This window comes from Carya illinoinensis, chromosome 7, assembly GCF_018687715.1.
Source record: "Carya illinoinensis cultivar Pawnee chromosome 7, C.illinoinensisPawnee_v1, whole genome shotgun sequence".
Taxonomy (NCBI): domain Eukaryota; kingdom Viridiplantae; phylum Streptophyta; class Magnoliopsida; order Fagales; family Juglandaceae; genus Carya; species Carya illinoinensis.
In genome coordinates, this window is record NC_056758.1 from 8,368,449 (window position 1) to 8,387,558 (window position 19,110).

The following is a 19,110-nucleotide window of genomic DNA, read 5'->3' on the forward strand; positions in this document are numbered from 1 at the left end:
TAATAATAATTAAAAATATTTTTGTTGTTTCTATTTGGAAAGAAAGTTGTAGAAAATCTTCTTTCAATATTATATTTTTCAAAGAATGACTTGATCTAATGCTTTTAATGCTCATGATAGTAACGATGTGCTGTCAAAGGATTTGGGTATGTTTAGCAAGTGGGGTGAAATACAAATTTTTATCTCATCTTATTATTATAATTTTTTTAAATTTTTATACAAAACATAATAAATAATTTAATTTTTTTTAATTCCAATTCAATTTTTTTAAATTTTAAAATAATAATCATATTAAAAAATAATATTTTAAACTTTTATCTAAAATAAAAAATTCTTATCTCACTATCCAAACATATCCTAAAATTTTCAGAAAATTAATATCTTTACATTAAAATCTTAAGAATTTCCATTAATACATTTTACCCTAATTTAACGACAAATAAATAAAACTTTCATAAAATTAAAAACTCATAATTTTATTAGACATATTGTTAATGAATTCCATCACTTTTGAGATTCTAAAAAAAATATTTGTGTTGAAACCTTTTCAATCAAAATATATTCTTAATGATATTAACTTTTGAAAAATTTAAGAATTTTAAAGGAAATGATTGAATATATTCAGGTGAATTTAATGCTACTATCATTATAATTCTCATCTTCATTTCATCATTTTATGATGTGATATTAAATGATAAGAGATTATTTATTATAAAAAAATTCTAAACATAAGTCCACACATCACATACTACACTTTTATTTATTTATTTTTCTTTTACCAAATATTTAGAATATGGATAATAAGTAAAAAAATTCAATTCATTTAAAATGAATAAATTTTAAAAAATTAAAAAAATATAGTGTGTGATATGATGAGTGATAAAATTATTTATTATATTTTATTTATAAATTTATTATCTAATGATACATTATAAAATAAAATTAAAAAAAATAAATGATAAATAGATTTTCTCCCTAAATATAACTAAATGTATACAGGAGAAGTAAACGTGTCCCTTCTCCCAGCCAATGTTTCCTCTCCGTGAAAAAAAATAAAAAAAAATATGAGAGAAAAGAACAAGACAGCACTTTCTTTCCAATTTTGAAGCCACCGAAACAAGAGAGAGAGAGAGAGAGACAGACAGACAGAGACGAGAGCACCGTGTTTCGCCTCCTGCCGCCCCCTAAAATAGCCGAAAATAGAGCTGGTGCCCGGAGTCTAATTGAGGTGGCGAGACCAGATTCACCCATCTCGAATTTTTGGGCACTTTCATCACATTGGTGTGTTCTAGGTATGTAATTCGACCAAATCGCGATATTCCGATGTTAAATTTAGTTAATTTTTATTGAATAGGAATCATTTGAGAAAACTGACTATAGGGTTTTAGTTATCCGAAAATGTGGTGGGTTTTTGCTATGTGGATATTTTTTTTTTAAGTTATGTTGATTTTGATTAAATTGGAAGAATTTGAGAAAATCGAATGCATAGAGAGATTGACTAGGCTATCAGAGATTACAAGTGGTGCTGGTTTGTATCGGTGGGGGTTTAATTTGAAGAACTGAAGTATAAAGGAATGAGAGATTCGGTAAATTTAGGAATGGTAACTGTCTATTCTGGGTTTCAATATTAAAATACATATTTTATGTGTAGAACAGCGTAAAACTGATTTAAGAAACGTGTATAAATTTGATATTTGGTGTGCACACGCTGGCTAAGCAGATTTGGTTAGCCCAGATTTTCTAAATAACCCTAAACGCAATGTTTTCTATAAAATGGATAATGACACGAAATATGTATTTGGTGATATATTTAAAGAGAATTTTCCATTGATCTGTGTTTTTTTAATGTCTAAGGTTGAACGCAATTTAATGAAACTTCTACTATATTTTTTATGCTTGTCTCTGATCTATCTTTGATGCTTAAAATGTTTTTACTACATGAACACCAATAAGCACGCTCGATCTTGCAATCTCTTTTGTCCTCATCCAAAATGGCTAGGTTCAAAATTGAGAAAAGCAGATTTAAAACTCGAGATGAAGGACCTTACTAAATCTATGAGTTCCCCGCTGATAATCTCCTAATAGTGTTTTCTTATAAAAGAAATCTCCTAATAGTGTTTAAAGAAGAGAGTTGAGCTGAATTTTTATATATGGGAATATTTTGAGCTGTGTATAGTGGTGCCTTGAGAAAGGATAAATTGATTTTTTCTGTGTGATGCGCACATGCTGGAAATGATAAACTGAATTGTGCCTCGGATTTATGTGAAAAGGAGTGTGATGAGATATGGATAAAAGCAAAGGTGCAAAGTGAATTTGGCTGTATCTGTATAGATATGGTTATAGTTTTTTATTCTTATTTTACTTTTTTCTAATTATACATGCCGGTAAGCACTGTAAATACTCCCTATAGCAAGTGAGGTGATAGATTGGTCCTATTATAAGGGCGTGAAGAATAGATTTGCAATGGGGATTGTGTAACTATGTTGTTTCTTGAATTGGGCTATCGGTAGACTTTTTGTGTAATATGGGCTCATAGCTAAAGACTCCAAAGTGCATCTCTTTTACAGGGGAGAAAGTGTTTGACAAGAATGGAAATGCCTTGGGAGTTGGTTTTTGTAACATTATATTAGATGTTATTGCCCAAAGTGGGATGAAATTTAAATTGAAGGTTTATGGACTGCATTACTTTTGAAAGGTTTGATATAGAACTGTTTTTACATATCTCTGTATAAAAGTGTGATTGGAAAATGGCTCGATCCCACTCTGGTGGTAGTTATCTCTTCTTACTAAGTTTTCTCATTTAATTAGATAACATTTCTGGTTCAAGTACAACTTATTCAAGCAGATGATTGTGGAGGCACTAGGGACTTTAGACTCAATATTTTTTTACTACTGTGACAATTTTATAATTTGTCTTGCTTTGGAGGTTTTTTAATACGTTTTTTGTGGCTTGGTATTGTTGATGATAAATTGTTATTGTGAAATTAGTTGCTCTAGCATGTATTGCGGTAAATTTTAATTGCAAGTCAAGAGCACTACGGTTACAGTGGTTATCAAGCAGAATTTGGATTTTGGGCATTACAGCTTTGGTTTCTATATGATGGATGCAAAACCAAAGAAAGAGTGCTGCAATCCGGTGAGGAAACCAGGGCCTGTTTCAATGGATCATGTCCTATTGGCGCTGCGAGAGACCAAAGAAGAGAGGGACCTGAGAATCCGCAGTCTGTTCAATTTCTTTGACACCACAAATGTGGGGTATTTGGACTATACACAGATTGAGGCTGGCCTCTCTGCACTCCAAATACCATCCCAGTACAAGTATGCCAAGGATTTGTTAAGTGTGTGTGATTCCAATCAAGATGGTCGTGTCGATTACCTGGAGTTTAAGCGGTACATGGATGACAAGGAACTTGAGCTTTATTGCATTTTTCAAGCCATAGATGTTGAACACAATGGTTGCATTACACCTGAAGAGCTCTTGGATGCACTTATTAGGGCGGGTAAATTCAAACTCCATTTATTCTTCCTATTATTATTTTCAACTTCTGCATGTATTTTTTATCAAACTGTCTCAATGCTTCCGCAATGTTTCCATTTTCGGGGTTATTGGATGCTGGGTTCCGAGCTTTAGCCCACATATTTATAATATACCTGTTATGCCCCTATGTATCTCTGTTTGGGAATCAAGTTTGCATCCTCCCATTCTAGTTTCTATAACCCCTAGAGAAAATAACATAGCTAAGTTAATTTGGAAAGTAGAATGTTCAGTTTCTTGTCAAAGTTAGTAGTGCTTTTTACATTTTAGCTTAGCCGAGTATTCTGACAGTTTTTGCAACTTAAGGTTCATTAATAAAATGTAATCTATATATATATCAAATATATATTAAAAAAAAGAAAAACCCAACGTGATTACCTCTTTAACATTTAATGCCTATTTCCAAGCAATTTCACATGTAATGATGACTTGGACTGGCAAATATATCCGAGAACAAGAGTTTTCAATTTATTGAAATTTCTGACAAAATTGAGATAGCTGACCAACTGCCTTCTTTATTGTTGCAGATGTACAGCTGTTGTACTTCACTAAGACCAATGTAGTTGTATTATATTTATGTAACTATGTTTTTCATTCCAACCTTCATTAGGCTAAGTAAGTAAATATTTTGGCAAATTGCATAAATTTACTTCTTTCCCCTTTTGGTCTAATAGTAAATGCTTGGCCCCGTTTGGATAGTGAAAGTGTTTCATCTCATCTCATCTCATCTCATCTTTACAACTTTTCCAAATTCCCACACAAAATATAATAAACAATTTAACTTTTTCAAATCCCAAAATAATAATAATATTCTAACAATATTTTATTCAACTTTCATCTCAACTCACTATTCAAACGGCACCTAAAGCTTCAGTGCTAGATTGCAATTTACTTCCTGTAACCATGTCGGCTTATGGTACCATCTGTGTATGCATAGCACTTAAAATCCCTGTTTTCAGACATGGTTTTTCTCTTAAGTGGGCTGTTTCCCTCTATAAGCCACTTCAGTCTCTCTTTTGTAGGGATTGAAATTGATGATGAGGAACTTGCCCGTTTTGTTGAGCGTGTTGATAAAGATAACAACGGGGTTATTACATTTGAAGAGTGGAGGGATTTTCTTCTGCTCTACCCTCACGAGGCAACTATTGAGAACATTTATCATTATTTAGAGAGGGTATGCCTTGTTGATATTGGGGAACAGACTGTAATCCCAGAGGGCATCAGTCAACATATCCATGCAAGTAGATATCTTATTGCAGGTGGGGTAGCAGGAGCAACATCCCGTACAGCTACTGCACCTCTTGATCGTCTAAAGGTTGTTTTGCAAGTACAAACAACACGAGCTCGTATCATGCCAGCAATAAGGACTATCTGGAGAGAAGGTGGCTTCTTGGGTTTTTTCCGAGGGAATGGGTTGAATGTTCTGAAGGTGGCCCCTGAAAGTGCCATCAGGTTCTATGCTTACGAAATGCTGAAACAATTCATTGTTAATGCTAGAGCAGGAGGGGAAGGAAGTAAGGCTGATGTTGGCACTGCTGGGCGCCTGTTTGCTGGTGGTTTGGCTGGTGCCGTTGCACAGACTACTATTTATCCAATGGATCTTGTAAAAACTAGATTACAAACATACACTTGTGAAGGTGGAAGAGTTCCTAGTCTTGGAACTCTGTCAAGAGATATATGGGTACATGAGGGACCCCGGGCATTCTATAGGGGCGTTGTTCCATCTCTGCTTGGGATTATCCCTTACGCTGGGATTGATCTTGCTGCATATGAAACCTTGAAAGATATGTCCAAGAAGTATATTCTTCATGACGGTGGTAAGGTCCTATTTTATACGGCTAGCTTCTTTTCACAATCTTTCCATTTCTCTTCCATTTTCTTCTTTCCTTTTTGTGCGTGTTTGTTTTATTCCAAGTCTGCCTTTATCTCGTATGTTGAACTTTTTTAGATTTTCTGTAGAACCTGGTCCTTTTGTGCAATTGGGATGTGGGACAATATCAGGAGCTCTTGGTGCAACATGTGTTTATCCATTGCAGGTTGTCAGAACAAGGTAAATCAAGGTTTTTTCACTATCTTGGCTATTGCTTAAGTCCTGATTAAACTTCTATTCAATTTGGTCTTTTTAAGATGAGGCTAATTTTGCTACTGCTTGCCAGAATGCAAGCTCAGCGTGCTAATGCTGATGCTGCTTATCAGGGGATGGCTGATGTATTTAGGAGAACCTTTCAACATGAAGGGTTGAGAGGGTTCTACAAAGGACTATTCCCTAATTTGCTAAAAGTCGTCCCGTCTGCAAGTATTACATACATGGTTTACGAGTCCATGAAAAAGAGTCTGGATCTGGACTGAAGAATTATGCAGCTTCATCCGATGATTATTCTGATTGACATGGCTGACCTTAGAGAGTTGACAAATGTTGAGAGGGTTGGATGATGAAGATAATGACGAGAAGATAATATCCGTAATTTAGTAGGTATAGTCAATTGTTGCTGTCACAACACAAATAATGTTGCTATGGCCAGATACCTTGAAGGGTGATATTTGTTTTCATTGGCTTGAAACTTTTATCAAGCTTCGCGAGCATTAGCATATAATTGTTGTATTATACAGAAACATACACAATTGACCGAGAAACCAATTTTGTAATTCATTTTAGTGGCTCAAGAAAGTCAAAATTACTATAGCAGAATTCCATTTCTTTTGCGTGTCCGACTTCAGGTGCCCTGAGATCTCCCATTCACCGCGAGCCCTCGCCCCTCAGGTATTGCAATTTGTACCCTCTTTACATATATGTAATTTGGTTATGAATTCCAACAGGCTGCCCGAGAAGTACATGAATTTAGTGATGGACAAAGTATTAAATGTTTACCTATTTTTTAGTTCTGAATATTTGCAATTCGGTTTACATATAGAGTAATGTTAGACATAGTTTTAAGATTAGTAAGTCTTTTATACTTCTTTTAAAAAAGTGGGATATATCATGAAAAAGTTGATTTTTTTCATGTGAGTCCTAGATTTTTTTTTCTTTGATATGGAATGTGTGGAAGTTGCATACTTTAAAATTGTATAGATCATTTTCGTTGCAAGCTTTTTTCTTTTCTTTTTTTTTTATTTTTTATTTTTTACTTTTTAAAGCTCCTTGCAAGTATTTGGCGGGCAAGATATTTATTTACTTGTCAAAGATTGCAAATGCCGGACAGAATCCACTAGCCAGAGGGAAAAATATTGTCGGTGGAGAAGCAATTTGCAATTAAGGGATGGCAAAAATATATATTTCACCTTCTAATAGGTGTTTTACACTTCTGATTACTTAGAACTAACACAATACATTATAGCTCACTCTTCTATTGCAATGGTGGTTCCACATGGCAATCTCTCCCATCTACAATGGTCATCCTAGAGGAGTGGCGAATGGCGATCACCCCCATAGAGAGGGGGTGGATAGAGTCCATTGCCACCTTCTCCAAAAAATTCAGAAAACCTTTCTACCTTCTCTTCTACATAAGTGGTTGTAATTCATGCTCGTATCGTGTCAAGTTATAAGAATAGGCTATATGAGTTAATCTGAACGCAATTCGTTTAATTAAATGAGTCAAACTCTAAAACTCTAATATGACCTGTATAAATAATGAGTGACATCACACGATCTGCTTAATCGGTTTAGTTATTAATTTTATTGGAATGGACAACCATTTCAACCCATTTCATATAATGGGTTGAGTTGGTCGTATATTTATTTTTTAATCTAATTAATACAATTTTATATATAATCCAATGATAATTATATAAATAATTCACAATTATAAATAGATTCAAGATAAAATATTTTATTATTAACATCCAAACCAATAATATAGAAGAAAATTAATATTTTCATAAAATAAAATTAGATATTAACCGAAAAAAAAGTTAATAGATATAAATAACCAAAATAATAATACTAATATTACATATTCTCAACAACAAAAAATATATAAGACAATATTTGTCAAATTTGAAAATATAATTTATTTATGTTATAGGGGTTGATTGCAAATTTTGTAGGTTTATCCGTTTATTAACTGTGTCTCATTGAGTCAACCTATTTTAACTCAAATTCAAACCCACTTATTTTGTATCATGTTCATATCGGATTCACATGCTACAACAAATCGTAACATTTGTGACAAACACAACTACGAGTGAAAACCAATAGGATCAGCGCGGTTTTGGTGCCAAACCGATGCCGCACCGAAGTTGGAGAATGATGCTCAGAACTGGCCGAAACCGGTCGACTGGGGGAGAGAAAACCGATAGTCTCAGTCTCGACGTGCTTCACTGCGATATTCGGTTTGCCGTCAGCATCTCAATGACGGAGGAGCATCATCTGCAACTCTGTCATGAGTGTGTGAAGAACACTTGTAGAGGAGATAGAAATCCTAGACTGAGGAATAAGAAGATTGGGAAGAAGATAGGGGCTGAGGGGTTCGTTTAATCTCGTTTTGGAATGAGCTGTTTGGCTTTAAACAACTCCAAATGACATTTAAACGACGTCGTTTCTGTATAGGTATAAAAATAAAAAAAGGTATATATGGCATCAGCTGGTTTAACAGTTTTTCATTGGGTTGAATTAGGACCGAACCGGTCGATGTTGGTTTTGCATAATTCTTGCTGCTGACCGATTGGTTCTCTACTCGTTTCAGCTGGTTCATTGTTTTGGCGACCAGTCTGATCGGTTTCTGACCCATTTTCTCGATTCCTATAAAGCCCTAAACACAACTGTCACCAAAAAAGAGACTAAACCAATACAAAATCTTTTGTGTGATGGAAAAATATTGTCAACCTATAGACACAACAAACACGTCACCAAATAGATGTGTCAATGACAACATGAAAAAACCAAAGGCCTCTGCCCTTACATCCCTTGAATAGATAGAGAGGGAGGGTAGGGTAGAGGCTTTTGGTATCCCCTTTAGTCAACAATTAAGGCTTCATAATCACTAGTCAATATGCTTTTCTCTCATGTATTTCTTTATTTATTTGAAGTTCAACCAACACAAAAAATATTTTGTATCAGTTTTGTAACTCAATGTTCAATTGAATGTTCAAACGTGACCAACTTTTGGTTAGAATTGATTTTTGTCACTAAAAGTATGTTTTTTGAAACGTACCAAATCATTTGGACGTCGTCAAGGTTCGAACAATAATTATTATATTTGAATGTAAATTGTTACATTCAAACAACAATTTTATTGGAGAGTCAAGGTGGTTATTGGTTTCACATGGGCTGAGCAGTGGGGCTAGTGGCTTTCGCCGTACAAAAGTGATCTCAGCATGTGGGGGTGGTGTGCAAGAAAGGTATCGCGGTGGCTTTGGGCAGTGTGTTATCTTGAGGCTCATTTGTTTTGTTGCTGGTTAGCAGCGATGTTTTGCTACCTCTTGGTTGGATGTTTGTTTCCTAAAACCTAAGAGGAAGGTGCGGCAACCCTAGTTTGTAAAACTAATGAACAACATGCTTATATGTGAATATATATCTATATACACGAAACTATTGTCATAAATGTAGTGGGAAAGGAATGTGCATAGTGTAGAGACGTGCATGGAATCTTACTTGGTTCATGGGCTTGGGTTTTGGGTAAAGTTTTGAAATGTTTGATCCACTCCTGGGTGATGTAATGACTTTAAAAAATGGTTTGGCCTGGGTGTTACAACCTTTCTCAATCCCTAGCATTGTCCAAAGTAAAAATTATTATAAAGTTTTATAAAATACATTTTTATTACATAGTTGTATATAAGTTCTTATTTAGTTCTCAATTTATGATCAATTTTCAATAAAGCTAAGGCCTACATTCACTCGAGACAATTTTGTGTATAGTTGGGACTTATATTTTATTTAATGTTAATATGTCTCACAATCTGAAATGGAAGAAGAGGGCTCATTTCGTTTTTGGTAGGTTGAAGAAATGAGAGGATCAAGTGTGTCCACCACTTTTCGCCACATCGTCCAAAGTTCACACCTGAATATAGGACTATCTCAAGCTTCATTGCTATCATGAATTCACAAACATCTTTGGACAACTATTGTCATCTTATCTTCTAAGCAATGTCTTATCCTAGAATATGCAATTAAACTTTTGATATCACCAATTCCTTAATTGCCTTCTTGTATCATATCCAATATTAATTCCATTGATACTTTAATATTGCAAATTAAGTATCAATCTTATAAATCAATTTATATCTTATAGCAAATAATGGACATTCAAATAATAAATAACTTTTAAAGGTGTTAAGGAGAGAGTGTAGAAGAAAATCAATAGCTGGAAAATCATTGTCTCACACAAGCCTGGAAACAAATACTTATTAAATCAGTTATACAAGCAATCCCTATATATGCAATGAGTGTTTTTAAGTTGCCAACATTGTTGTGTAAGGAAATATCAAATATGATGGCAAGATTTTGATAGGGATATATGGATAAAGATAGAAGAATTTAGTGGAAAAAATGGAGCAAGATAGGGCTATCAAAGAGTCAAGGTGGGTTGTGTTTTATGGATCTTGAAAGTTTTAATCAGGTTATGTTAGCTAAACAATACTGGAGGTTGCTAACAAAACATGATTACTTGGTTGCTAAGATTATGAAGGAAAAATATTATAAACATGAGGATATTTTGAATTCAAAAGTGGGTTGTGGGCCATCACAAATATGGAGGAGTGGCTCTTCTTTTAAATTGCCTTCCATCTGTAGAAGGTGTTCAACTTGAGTATAATGGGAGTTCAAGGTCAATTTCACAGGGATCAGGGCAATTCCATTTTTTTTGCAATTGATTGTCTTGAAATAAATAAAGTCAAGAAGGTAGAGTATTAGTTGACCGAAAATTACTCAGAACCACGTGGCAAGTTTAGGTAATAGTAACTTAAAGATTTGAAAATAAAGCATGCTACCCCTCTAGAATTGCTTAATGAGAACAAGATGTGGTGTATTCTAAAACACTATGAAATTTATAATGAAAATAGGTGAGAAACTAAGCTATGTGCATGGAGAAAGGAAGTCAAGTGAAGTATTTAGAACTAGGTTTCTAAAAAAGAAACTTTAAACAAGTACCTAGGCTACGGGTCCTCTTTGCACTGATGGATTTCAATGGGGTTTGGCATTTACAATGACAATTACATGCAATTTCAGTTAATAACAAAGCATATGGAGAATGTATATGATTTTAGCACTAACTAACACTTTCTAAATAACCTCAACAGATTTCATATCAAACATAAGGCATTTAGTAATTCGAAATTAAGGTAGTTGTCCCTTGAGCATCCATCGTGCCCAGAGTCAACAATGAGACAAAAAAGGATTACAGATGAGACCCTAAACTTGATGTCTATGAAATTGATAGAAATTCATAAGAGTACGAATTGAAACCAAAACCACCAAGTGCTCCACTGTGCAAAGGATTCCCTTGACCTAGGTTACTCAAAAACTACTCTTTCATCAAATATGAAAATAAACTTTTAAAATCAAAAAAGAGATGATCCATCACACCAGAAAACGAAAAGAAACAAAGAAAATCCAGATTGAGAGCAAAATCCTCTCTGAGTATTTTTTTGAGCCTCGCCAGAAAAATCCACCGTGCCCTTCTCACGCCCCACCACTCTCCTTTTAGCATATCTTCCCTCATCTTCTCCAAAGCTTCTGTTACACTTTCTCTCTAAGTTGTTACTCCCTCCAATTCCATGCAGTTCTCTGAGGTGTGGAGTCTGTAATGTAGAGTAACAAAGGTTAGGGCACTCGAGAAGGTTCTGTTTTCCCATTTCTTCTAAGTGCCGGATGAGAGTTAAGTGGCAGAGTGAATATTTCACATGCATTTTTTTCCATTTTGACCCTGTGATGCTTCTTCTGCAATGTAGGATATGAATGTGCATAAGTGACTTTTTTAGACTAAAAGACCTTAGTTTTCGTGCTCAATTTTCATATTATTTCCACTCAATCTAGGAGTATTTGGGGGTCAGGTGTCTTAATAAAGAGAGGGATGAGATGGAGAGTGGGAAATGGAGATAATATAAAAATATGGGGTAATAAGTGGTTACCTACTCCTACCACTTATATGATTTAATCTCCAATAAAATTGCTGCATCAAAATGCCAATATTAATGAACTGATTGATAGTAAGGTTGTTATAATGTTGATTTAATAAATGAAGTGTTGAATGAGGATGAGACATATATAATTAAGAGACTCCCACTTAGTAAGAGGACAAGAAGATAAATTGGTTTGGAGCCTTACCAAGTCTGGTCTCCTTACAGTTAAATCAGCTTATTATCTAACATATCAGTTAAAGAGGGGTTGCAGAGGTAAGTCACCAATCCATCTTAATAGCTCTGAGGCTTGGAAGACCATCTAGGATATGAATATTCCAAATGTAGTTAAAGTTTTTATGTGGAGAACTATTGGTGATGCACTTCCCACAAAGAGTAATCTTCTTAGAAGGAAAGTTATGGCTAATTATGTATGTCCTATCTATGGGCTACTTGAGGAAACTATCATTCATTTGTTATGGAGTTGTGCAACGGCTTAAGATATTTGGGTAGACTCATCTAGTTGTTTACAAAAGTGGAATTGTGAATCTGTTAGCTTTTATAATATTTGGGAAGATATGATAACTGCATTGTAGAAAAATCATATTGAAGAGTTGTTATGAGAAGAATTTAGTTAAGAATGAATAAGTTTGTTTTATAAGAGAAGTTTGAAAGTCTTAGCTCAATGTGGGAGAAGGCCTGGGATGAAAGAGAAGAGTTCCACCAAGTACAAGTTATTAAAAACAAAGTTTTTGAAGAAGGAAACCAAATGACCAAATTAGTACCTACTAGATGGCAAAAACCATCGATGAATTGGTATAAGGTTAACTGGGAGATGGAGCCTTAGAGAGTAATAGATCCAAGATTGGTGGAGGCATTGTGCTTACGAATTAGGAGGGTGATTTAATGGTTGTTGTTTGCATGCCAAAATTGTTTGTAGATAACCCTTTGCAAGCTGAGTTGTTAGCACCGGATAGAGCTATGGAGCTGTGTACTGAGCTAAGGATATAGAATATCATTTTTGAGGGGGATGTGCTTAGAGATGGTAATAAAGTAGCTCATAAAGCAACCAAATTTGCATTATCTTGTGATAGTGAGCTTGCGACGATTGAAGAGGGACCAGAAGTGATTATGCATGTATTACTTTTGAAAAACTTTGTAATACATGAATATATGAATGAAAGTTTATTCTTTAAAAAAAATAATAAAATCGTGTTCTATTATTAAATAATACAGCTTCTATAAAACTCAAAATAACTCGTATTGGTTTGTACAAATTCGAATGTTTTCAAATTTACTATATATCCTTGTTTGTAGTACTCTATTTTCAACTTTATTAAATCATACATTCCTTATCAAATTTTATAAAATAACTATAGGTCTATACTTATTCATTTCCAAAACAATAGAAATTGTAAAGAAAAAAAGAAAAAGAAAAAGGTGAACGACTATCCCTCCAATGTCACCCACATGTGTTGAATAGTATTAAGGCAATCACCAACCAAGAGAATATCGTTGCCACAACAATACCTCACAAGTAGAGGACACGTACACAAGGATCTTTAGGTCACTAGCTTCTAGAAGAAGAATCTTCAATTGACCAATGAAGTAGCTACACTTGTCACATTTTCAAATTATTCTTATGTAATAGAATGGAGAAATTAGAGCTGTATGATTAAATCTGTCATCTATGAGAAATCTGTATAAATAGGACCCATGTGCTGTAATACTGTGAGTGAAATGAATATGAGAAAACAGAATACAAAATCTCCAATTCTTTGGAAACTTTTGTCAAACATTTGATGTGCTATTTTATTTCTTTGTATGCTTTAATTCAGTATGGTATCAGAGCCTTTAAGGACCAACGCCCATCTTCTTTCTATCCTTGGCCAATCCCAAGTCCTCTAGTGTTCCCAACTCTTCTTCCTCACCATCTGTCAACCCCACTCTCATCAACAAGAATTCTTCTTCCCCAGCATCTATCAACTCCACCCCCCTCAACACTTCTTTACATTTTGTTACAATCAAATTGAATACCGAAAACTACCTCTTGTGGAAGGCTCAGATTGTGCCTTTCCTCAAGGGGCATCGACTTTTCAGATATGTTGACGGATCTATTCTACAACCAGCTGGCACGATCGACGGCTTACCAAATCCGGACTATACAAACTAGATTTTGCAAGACCAACTCATCATCTCTACCATTAATGCTTCCTAATCGAATACCATTATAGCGGAGGTTCTCTCTTGCTCCACCTCCTTTGAGGTTTGGTCCACCCTTCAAACCATGTTTTCCACCTAGTCCTCAAACTCACTTTCAGCTAGCCACATTAAAGAACGGGTTAGATTCTATCACTACATATTTCCACAAAGTTTCGGCTCTTGCTTCCACTTTATCAGGTGCTAGATAGCCACTTTCCTCATTTGAGTTCATGATTTATCTCCCTACTGGTCTTGGAAGTGATTATGAATCACTTGTGACCTCTTTAACCACACGGCCTGACCCACTCTCCACTCACCAGGTCTTTAGTTACCTACTTAATCATGAGTCACGGCTAACCCATCAGACATCTTCCCTGCTCTCAGGCACTACCATCATTTCTAATACCACTTCCAGACAACCTTCTTCTAATATCAACAGAGGTCGCGGCTCCTTTACTTGTGGACATCGTGGTTAAGACCCATTTAGGGGTCATTTTAATATTCCTCCTAATTGATCTCAAGGTTGCCCAGTGTGCCAGGTTTGTCAAAAACCTGGTCACACAGTTGCAACTTGTTACTATCATTATGACCAGGGCTATACCATTCCCCCTCTAATTCATTCTCTGCTAATTATGCCACCATTGCCCCTGCTCCAAACACCACTTCTTGGTTTCCAGATATCATGGCTACGAATCATTTTATTACAGATTTTGCTAACCTAAATTTGGATGCAACATCTTATCAAGGATCCGACCAAGTCAGCATTGGAGATGGGTCCACTCTCCCCATTCAGAACATTGGTTCCGCTCACTTGTACACTCCCTCTAGCAATTTCTTACTTCACACACTCTTACATGTTCCTTCTATTACTCGCAATTTACTTTCCGTGCGTCAATTTTGTCTTGATAATTCAGTTTTCTTTTAATTTCATTCCAATTCTTTTTTTGTGAAGGATTCGCATACCCGACAACCGCTCCTCAAGGGCCACCTTAGAAATGGCCTTTATGAACTTCCTCCTGGAGTCTTGGCCAAGAAGGATCCAGCGTCTCTACATTTCTATCCTCAAGCAATGCTCGGTGAAAGAACATCTACTTAGAATTGGCACTCACGGTCCTGTCACTCCTGCCTTGTACCACTAATTTCACAATCAAGACCTTCAATCTTCCTCTCTCCATGCCTCACATGTCCATAGGCCAAGACACACTCCTTACCTCACTCACTTAGTCTGTCTATACACCAAATTGTCATATTATTTTTATTATAAAGTTCTACTCAACAGCCCTACAACACATATCTACTTTTATTTTATATCTTTTTTATGTTTTTCACTTAGCTGGTGCGTGATAAATGTGCCATGCATATCTAATTATAGTGAAATGAAAGTGGAATAAGACTCTGACATATGACATTATTCTCGTGTAAATGTAAATGGATAATTAGAAATAAAATAATGTAATTTGAACTCTCAACTGCCTTCAGCATTTTTCTCAAATTAAGATTTTTCTGGATTACAATAACTATTTAATCATTAATTTCTACTCTGAAAGAGAATCCTTATCATCATCAAAACACTACTACATCTCTCCTTTATCGGATCTCTAAACTGATCTCCGCCACTCTTTCCTATATTTAAACACATCGTTCACGTACGTACGTACAGTCATTCCCCACAGAAAATTGCCTTCTCTTCTCTACGTGCACGCAGTTCAATATGAGTACTGCGTTGTGCTTGCTAACAGTCCTATTTCTTCTTCTGAGCGTTGTTGATTTCTGTCATGGTGGTGTTACCAGTAGTTATGTTAGGAAAGCTGAGGGATCTCCTGACTTGCCGAAAGAAGCTTTTCCTCCTCCTCCAGGATTCAATGCACCAGAGCAGGTGTTAACCCTTTACCCTCTACGTGATGCATCAATCTCAATATTGTTCTGTTAATGAGTCTGCATGCATCTCCCCAGCCTTGAGAAATCAAAAACGTCTTCACTAGTCTAATAATTAACATTCTAAAACTCTGAAATTTGCTATGTGTGCAGGTTCATATAACCCAAGGAGATCGTGGAGGACGGGGTGTGATTATTTCATGGGTTACACCATTAATGAGGCATCCGAATTTTGTGACCTATTGGGCTGCAGAGGGCAAGCTCAAGAATGATAAGCTTACTGCTCCGGCCAAAATCACCTCGTACAGATACTTTAATTATACTTCTGGTTACATTCATCATGCCACCATTAAAAGATTAGAGGTTAAGTAAATGGTTTTTTATATAGTTTCTAGTTCATCTTTGAGATTATGTATCTATAATCTATATACAATAAAATACTTGTTCATACTCGAAGTAGATATGCAATTTATATTAATCTCATTTTAGGCCATACTTGACATGATTTTTTCCTTCTTTTTGTGTGCTCAGTATGACACTAAATACTTTTACGAGATTGGGATTGGCAAGAGTGCCCGTCTGTTCCATTTCAGAACTCCTCCCAAACTAGGGCCAGATGTTCCATACACATTTGGTATTATTGGTCAGTACCGAGGATTGCATCCCAGAAACAAAAGAAATCTTTTTGTTTGGTTTGGTTATTTTAGCAGTAGCTATATATATATAGGCATATAATTAATGAAGCAATCTGCCTAATCTGCAGGTGATTTGGGACAGACAATTGATTCTAATGAGACGCTTGAGCACTATATTTCCAACCCGACTGCGCAAACTATGTTGTTTGCGGGTGATCTTTCTTATGCAGATGATCACCCATATCATGACAATGAGAGATGGGACACATGGGGGCGGTTTATTGAGAAGAGTGCTGCGTATCAGCCATGGATTTGGACTGCTGGCAATCATGAACTTGATTTTGCTCCAGAAATTGTAAGACTTCTACCTTTAGGTGTTAAGAATCTAATTAATTTACCACAATGACATGTGTCCTTATTTTTGTTATGGTATTTTGCTTAACATTTCAAATGAAAAATGAGTGTCATTTTTTCATTTTATTTTCCGTTGCCTTTTCGTATAAAATTGCTTACTGCATGGATTGTAATGTATTAATGAAGCGAAGCTCTAGCTGACATGGTGGATTTTGTCCTCTTTAGTATTTCCAGATATGGAATTTGAGATGCTGTATTGATTTATTGTACCATGTTAGAGAATTGGTTAACAGAAAAATATCAGGCGCCATTAATTGCATGAGAGTACATCATGTCTAGGCTTGATCTGGTATAATTTATTTGAAGTAGCAACATTTGGCTGAAGGAATTTCTGAGTAATATTCTCTTCCTAAGGCCTTTTTAGCTGATGCAATCACTGAAAATGTAAAACTTGAGAGCAAGATCATCTTCACTAACCTCAGGTATCTAGTTCAAAACGTACTCTTTAATATACCATCCTCGTAGCCTTGGTGGTTGATATTCAAAGTGAGAATATTCTTTGATCTTGTCAAGAATATTTCGATTACTACTCAAGATTTATCAGATTATAAGAATAAGTAACTCAAACCCCAATTATGAGGTAGTTAGGATAAAGTAATTAGTTTAGATTAAGTGTTTTTATCATATTGGTTGGTTGTAACAAAATTTTATATGAAAATTATTATTCAATGTACAATCACTGGACCTCTAGGCTAGAGGGAGAGACAGAGCAAGATTAAAGGGACATGTTGGTCGTTGAACAGTATTTTCTGAATCCTGTAAGTGCCGTTTTCACCACATTAACATGTTTGTATTTATGTAATATCAGCAAGAATATGCTCCTTTCAAGCCCTATATGAAAAGATACCACGTGCCCTACAGATCATCGCAAAGTACATCCCCACTTTGGTATTCCATTAAGCGTGCATCTGCACACATCATTGTCCTCTCTTCTTACTCAGCATATGGTATGAATAGTGAAATTCTCCCTCTCTCTCTCTCTCTCTCTCTCTCTCTCTCTCTCACTCACAATAATATCATTATATATTGCAATACAGAATAGTATCTATAGAAGCAAAGTGGCCTGGCCTCATCATGACGTACATTACTTTCTGTTTTTGTACAGGTAAATACACTCCTCAATACGCTTGGCTCAAACAGGAGCTCACCAAAGTTAATCGAGCTGAAACTCCATGGCTTATAGTTCTTCTTCACTCACCATGGTATAACAGCAACAACTACCATTTTATGGAAGGAGAAAGCATGAGAGTGGCTTTTGAATCCTGGTTTGTTGAAAGCAAAGTTGACATTGTGTTAGCCGGTCATGTTCATGCCTATGAGCGTTCAGTAAGCCTCCTTAGTTCTTTATTACATTAGAACATGATATGTCAAATGGTGAATAAATCATTTTTCTAATGTATTACTTCAGGAGCGGATATCGAATGTGAGGTATAATATAACAGATGGACTCTGTACGCCAATAAAAGACCAATCTGCACCAATATACATAACAATTGGTGATGGGGGTAATATTGAGGGCCTAGCTAACAGGTGTGGTTCATTCATTTTATTTCATTTCAGTTGCTATATAGTAAAATTGGATAATTATCCGTATCGATCTGCTACTCCCTTACTCTTTTATGTCTCTATTGTTTTCTGCAGTTTTACTGACCAACAACCAAGTTATTCTGCATTCCGGGAAGCAAGCTTTGGGCATGCAATTCTCGCTATAAAGAATAGGACCCATGCCCACTATACTTGGCACCGTAACCAAGATAGTAATGCTGTTGCTGCTGATTCTCTTTGGTTATACAACAGGCACTATTATCCAGTTGAAGAGCTTAGTCATTAATTAGGAAGCACTAAAGTCCTAGTCCATTTTTCATTTTGACCGCCAATTTGGTGCGAGCTTGGTTTTTCATGTTTAGATGGCTCGGTTTTAATTATTGTTAAGTTGAGTTTTGCTGGTTAGTAGTATTTATAATGCTAATTAGAATATATGTCAGATAATTTGGTAACCAGCAGCTCAATCTTTGGAAGTCAAATAATCAGGTTTCCCAATCTAGCGTTATCTTTCTCAATTATTGGAACTTGGAAGACATTGCTCGACTCCTTGGCTTTCTCCAATATTTCTATTTCATTAATCTCTTCAGAGCCCCCAAAACAACTTTTCCTTTTCAACAAATAGCTAATGCTGAAGTACCTATTTCAAAGTTTGGTAGAAAGTGGGATGCACTGTAGGGCATACTTTTAATTGTTCTTCTTAATTCTTTTCATAAAATTCACTGTTAGAGGTAGGAAGTAATGGTTGATTGAGAGTGGCATTGCCAGAACTTCCTCCATCTCTGTTTTCAGACACCAGGAATCTCAGACTTTTCCATGCCAATGTTTCTCTCTTTGCCTTTCCCCCACATAACA

The 19,110-nt window shown here is 35.5% G+C and overlaps 2 protein-coding genes across 3 annotated transcripts; both read left to right on the forward strand.

Annotated features, from left to right (window-relative positions):
- Positions 1 to 1,078: 1,078 nt before the first annotated feature.
- Positions 1,079 to 6,232, forward strand: LOC122316813 (calcium-dependent mitochondrial ATP-magnesium/phosphate carrier protein 2-like). Of its 2 annotated transcripts, XM_043133609.1 has the most exons (5): positions 1,080 to 1,292; positions 2,989 to 3,500; positions 4,558 to 5,352; positions 5,495 to 5,585; positions 5,692 to 6,232. In XM_043133609.1, the coding sequence occupies exons 2-5, from the start codon at positions 3,098 to 3,100 to the stop codon at positions 5,882 to 5,884; spliced, it is 1,482 nt and encodes a 493-aa protein (XP_042989543.1). In that variant the 5' UTR covers positions 1,080 to 1,292; positions 2,989 to 3,097; the 3' UTR covers positions 5,885 to 6,232. The 2 variants fall into 2 exon arrangements, with proteins under 2 accessions (XP_042989544.1, XP_042989543.1); XM_043133610.1 differs by lacking the exon at positions 5,692 to 6,232 and having other exon boundaries at positions 1,079 to 1,292; positions 5,484 to 5,585.
- Positions 6,233 to 15,428: 9,196 nt separating this feature from the next.
- Positions 15,429 to 18,801, forward strand: LOC122315385 (purple acid phosphatase 5-like). The gene is made up of 8 exons (XM_043131259.1): positions 15,429 to 15,665; positions 15,818 to 16,027; positions 16,196 to 16,307; positions 16,428 to 16,654; positions 17,522 to 17,660; positions 17,819 to 18,039; positions 18,122 to 18,243; positions 18,355 to 18,801. The coding sequence occupies exons 1-8, from the start codon at positions 15,501 to 15,503 to the stop codon at positions 18,542 to 18,544; spliced, it is 1,386 nt and encodes a 461-aa protein (XP_042987193.1). The 5' UTR covers positions 15,429 to 15,500; the 3' UTR covers positions 18,545 to 18,801.
- Positions 18,802 to 19,110: the final 309 nt, after the last annotated feature.

Bases quoted from the DNA above. Each gene is read 5' to 3' on its own strand.
- LOC122316813 (XM_043133609.1), top strand. From the start codon at position 3,098: ATGATGGATGCAAAACCAAAGAAAGAGTGCTGCAATCCGGTGAGGAAA. The intron at 3,501-4,557 runs GTAAATTCAAAC...TCTCTTTTGTAG, and splicing joins GGATGCACTTATTAGGGCGG to GGATTGAAATTGATGATGAG. The intron at 5,586-5,691 runs GTAAATCAAGGT...ACTGCTTGCCAG, and splicing joins TTGCAGGTTGTCAGAACAAG to AATGCAAGCTCAGCGTGCTA.
- LOC122315385 (XM_043131259.1), top strand. From the start codon at position 15,501: ATGAGTACTGCGTTGTGCTTGCTAACAGTCCTATTTCTTCTTCTGAGC. The intron at 15,666-15,817 runs GTGTTAACCCTT...CTATGTGTGCAG, and splicing joins GATTCAATGCACCAGAGCAG to GTTCATATAACCCAAGGAGA. The intron at 16,655-17,521 runs GTAAGACTTCTA...ATGTAATATCAG, and splicing joins TTGATTTTGCTCCAGAAATT to CAAGAATATGCTCCTTTCAA.